This window comes from Humulus lupulus, chromosome 2 (genome assembly GCF_963169125.1).
Source record: "Humulus lupulus chromosome 2, drHumLupu1.1, whole genome shotgun sequence".
In the NCBI taxonomy this organism is placed as follows: Eukaryota; Viridiplantae; Streptophyta; class Magnoliopsida; order Rosales; family Cannabaceae; genus Humulus; species Humulus lupulus.
The window spans coordinates 41,699,524-41,704,343 of NC_084794.1; the positions used below are offsets into that span (position 1 = coordinate 41,699,524).

The following is a 4,820-nucleotide window of genomic DNA, read 5'->3' on the forward strand; positions in this document are numbered from 1 at the left end:
CAACGGTTGGATCATATGATAACCGCATATGTTTCGAGCTCACACCTGACGAGCCCACTTTTCGGGGTCATAACTTCTCATCTCGAAATTTGGGTGTAACATTTTGCTCCCTCAAAAGTATTAGTTCGAATCCCATGAGAAGGAAACTTTTGAACTGCCCCTCTTGGAAACTGTACCACCAATTGCACTCGAGTGTGGACACGCGTCAGGCAGGTATTAGAAGATCACAGTTGATTAGCGAGTTTTAGACTTGTTTTAGTGTGTTTGCTTAGGAAGTATTTTAGAGGTTTAGGGTTGTTTTGTTCTATTTTACGCTTGTTTTGTGTTGTTTTTGTTTATTTTCAGGTTTTGAAGGATTGGGATGATTTAGAATGAAAAAGATGCCAAAAAAGCACAAAAATTCGTAAAGCTGTCAAAAATGCCTTTTCTGAGAGAGTAAAGCGACCTCGCTACTGTAGAGTGCGACCGCGCTAGGTTGCTGGAAATTGAAATTCGGCAGATTTTTAAATGAAGGGCATTTTGGTCCATTCACAGAGGATAATTTAGGGTAACGAGTTCTGATGCGATTTGAAGAGGAGAAAAACATGAATTAGAGGGGAGAGACAAAAAACAAGTGGAGAAAAGAAGAAGAAGAAGCTTGGAGCAAGCGTGGGCGATCTGTGACAATTCCCAATCTAGTTTCATTCTCTTTTTCTTTAATTTTCTATGTTATTGTTTATGTTTAATTTGATTATGGATATGAATACTGAGATTATGAGCTAAACTCTTATTTAGGGATTTGATGGATATTGACTGAGATTATTCCATGGATTAATGCTATTTGATTATTCCTTCTTGTTTATGTGATTTGTTCATTTTTTTGCTTAATACATGTTTGAGATTGATCACCTTAAGCATGATTCATGATCCTAATATGAAATCTGAAAAGTGAATATTAGGAAAGCTCTAATGAATAAGCATAGGTTTTGATGTGAAACGAAAGTATTCGCATAGCTTATGTGACTTTTAGATTATTGCTTAATGCGAATTGTTTGTTGTACTATCTCAGAGATGCAATAGTTGACAATGCAATTTAGTACATTCATGATCTGAAAAGAGTTTAGGTGATTTTATAATCTGTCATCTCATTGGAGGAAGAAGAATAGTTGACTAGTATTAACAATTGGGTAATCAAAGCAATTGAAATCATATTCCTAATTTCACATCCATTGTTAAATCATTTTTATTTATTGTTTTGTTTGTTGTGTTTTCTGCATTATAATTTTAAAAACGAATTTTTATTGTTGCCAAATAGAAATATAAATCCAATTTTGTTAGTACTTAGCTGCAATTCCCTTGGGTTCGACCTCATCTGTGTGAGTTACTACTTGTATGATACGTGCACTTGCGTGTAATAAAAATATCGCAACAAGTTTTTGGCGCCGTTGCCGGGGAATTGTTTAGTTGATATTACGTTAATTGGATTAAACTCTAATTTGGTTTTCTTTTCACTTTTTGCTAACTTGTTTGTGTCAAATTCTTATTATCTCATCTCAGGTACCATTGGTTTATGCGACGTCAAGGACCAGCTGCAAGAGTGCTTATTGATCCTGAGATAGAGAAGACTTGCCGGCAAAATAGAAGAAACAAAAGGTTGGAAAGAGTTGTACAAAGGATTGAGCAAGAGGAAGTTATGGCCAACAACGGTAATAATGGGGGTGCTGTAGAAGACCATGCTAATGGTCAGAATCCACCCGACCGTAGCCTGAGGGACTATGTGTTGCCAACAATGACAGGGGTCCAGTCTTGTATAAGACCACCTGCCGTAGATGCAAACAATTTTGAGATAAAGCCATCCATACTTCAGATGGTTCAATCCACAATCCAGTTTAAGGGACTACCCACTGAAGACCCAAACATGCATCTCTCTAACTTCATGGAGCTCTGTCAGACATTTAAGATGAATGGATTCAGTGATGATGCAATCAGACTCAGATTATTCCCATTTTCTCTGAGGGAGCGAGCCAAGAGTTGGTTGGTATCTTTGCCACCTAACTCAATCAATACATGGAATGATCTTGCACTAAAGTATCTCTCCAAGTTCTTCCCTCCAGCCAAGGCAGCTAAGCTAAGAGATGGATGTTAGTCCATAACTTTTATAATGGGTTGTGTGGTACCACTCGCACACTCATTGATGCAGCAACTGGTGGGGAATTTATGAGGAAGAGCACCAATGAGGCGTATGATTTGTTAGAAGAAATGTCCATTAATAATCAATAGTGGCCAAGTGAAAGAGGTAACTCAAACAAAGTGGCTGGTTTGCATGAGATCGATGCAATATCTAAGTTAACTGCTCAAGTTAAGGCTTTGACTAAATAGCTGCAAGGCAGTACAATGGCAACCCCCATGATGCAAGCTCAAACTATGTGTGAATTATGTGGGGGTCCTCATGCTTATGAAAAATGTCAGTATGCAGATGTCAATAATATGCCATTGGAACAAGCTCAAGCCATTGGGAATTTTCCTCATCAAAATAATAATAATCCTTATTCAAATTTCTATAACCAGGGTTGGAGGAATCACCCCAATTTTTCTTGGAAGAATGACCAACAAGGCCAGTCTTCAGTTCAGCCATCACAGGAACCATTTCAGCAGCCACCTCCTGGGTTTTACCAACCGCCCATGCAACGACACCAGAATCCTATGAGACAGCCTGATACTCAGTCTGATGTTCTTAATCAATTCATGACTGAAACGCGGTCTTCTATTAGAAATTTGGAGAACCAGATTGGGAAATTGGCTACTCTTATGGCCAACCGTGCTCAAGGTAACCTTCCTAGCACCACTGAATTCAATCCAAAAGAAGAGTGCCAGGCTATTACATTGAGAAGTGGGAAGAAATATGAAGAGCCAAGTGTGGAGCAGTCAGATGAAGACAAGGTTCGGGATCAACAAGCACAGGGCACAGTGGAAAAGAAGCAAGGTGAAAAAAAGGTTACTGAATACCTCCCAACCAAAGAAGCTACACCACAAGTGAGCATAGATCACCACATCAAGATTCCCTACCCACAAAGGCTCCGCAAGAACAACCTTGATAAGAAATTCTCAAAGTTCCTTGAAATATTCAAGAAACTACATATCAATATCTCATTTGTGGAGGCCATGGAGCAAATGCCAAGGTATGTTAAATTCATGAAGGATATTTTGGCCAAGAAAAGGAAGTTGGAGGAATATGAGATAGTGGCACTTACTGAGGAGTGCAGTGCAATCTTGCAGAAGAAACTACCTCCCAAGCTTAAAGATCCGGGTAGTTTCAATATTCCATGTTCTATAGGGGGCTCAGTCAAAACAAAAGCTTTATGTGATTTAGGGGCAAGTGTGAATCTAATGCCTCTATCTATTTTTCGAAGGCTAAAATTGGGAGAAGCTCGCCCTACAACGATTTCCTTACAGATGGCTGATCGCTTCATTAAACATCCTCGTGGAGTGATAGAGGATGTCTTGGTGAAGGTGGGTAAATTTATTTTCCCTGCTGATTTTATAATTCTTGACATGGAGGAAGATGCAAACATTCCCATTATTTTGGGAAGACCATTCTTAGCCACAGGACGAGCTTTAATCGATGTACAAAAAGGGGAGTTAAGGTTGCAGGTCCAAAATGAGGAAATAAGTTTTAATGTCTTTGCAGCAACTGAAATTCCTACATGTTGTAGAGTTGATATGGAGAATGATTGTCAAGAATCAATTGGTAAAAAGAAGAAGAAGACCAAAGAACGATTTCGAACAGTTCGACGTCGTATGAAAAGATTATTGTGTGGCAAGTTTGAAGGTTTCGATGACATTGGGGATAATTTCAATATTCTCAACAGTAGTAGGGAATTTTCCTCGCATGACACGATGGCTCTCAAGGATGCAAGGGGTGGACTTGACCCAAGTTGAAGGTGAAGAGGAAATCAGCGTCCGGCTATATGATGTTAACGACAGTGCTCTTGGGAGGCACCCCAAGTTTTTACAATAATTTTTGTTCAGTTTGAGACATTTTATGTTTTAATTTTTCTTATTTACTTATGTAGTTTTTTTTTATGTAATAAAAAAAACAAAACAAAAATCTGGGCCATTAGCGCGACCGAGCTCACAGAGAGCCAGGCCCAACGATGCCATCAGTGCGACCGCCCCATGAGGGGCGCAACCGCGCTCACAGAGAGCCAGGCCAAACGAGTGCAGTAGCGCGACCGCGCTAGGAGTGTCGTGACTGCGCTCGACGCCGAACATACGCGGCTCTGGAGGACAGTAGCGCGATCGCGCTATATGTGCCGCGACTGCGCTGGAGCGCATCAGAGTGTTTAAAACACGACTTTTTTTCACTAGTCAATTTCCCCAGTTTCCTCAGCCGCCGCATTTTGGTTATCCTCCACCTGAGGGAGATGGTGGTGAGGGTCCTTCGTCGTGAGATGTTTGAATTGTCAGGTAAGTTTCTTTTTCCTTAGCTTTGCTTTAAAACATTGAGGACAATGTTTAGATTAAGTTTGGGGGAAAGGAATTTATTGTTGTTTGAGTGTTTGTCTTTTATGTTTTGTCTTTTATGTGTGTTTTGTGCTAGTGTGTCTTGTTTAGGGTGTTTAGAGTGTCTGATAAATCAAGTTGATGATGATTAGTTGATGATAATGATTGAATGAATTGCTTGTATAGTTGGATGAAATGAAAGCCATAAAATTGAACAAAATCTGTGTGCTTGGTTGAATGTTTCTTTGAGTTGCTTGGGTCTATCTAAATATGTGAGAGCTTGATCATGATTTCTAGATAAATCTCGTGCATTTGATGATATTTATGCTTGCTTAATT

At 39.5% G+C, this 4,820-nt stretch overlaps 1 protein-coding gene across 1 annotated transcript; it reads left to right on the top strand.

Moving 5' to 3' along the window:
• The first annotated feature begins 2,373 nt into the window (after positions 1-2,373).
• Positions 2,374-3,918, top strand: LOC133814181 (uncharacterized). Its single transcript, XM_062247176.1, has 2 exons — positions 2,374-3,158; positions 3,390-3,918. Exons 1-2 carry the CDS (start codon positions 2,374-2,376, stop codon positions 3,916-3,918), a joined length of 1,314 nt encoding a protein of 437 aa, XP_062103160.1.
• Positions 3,919-4,820: the final 902 nt, after the last annotated feature.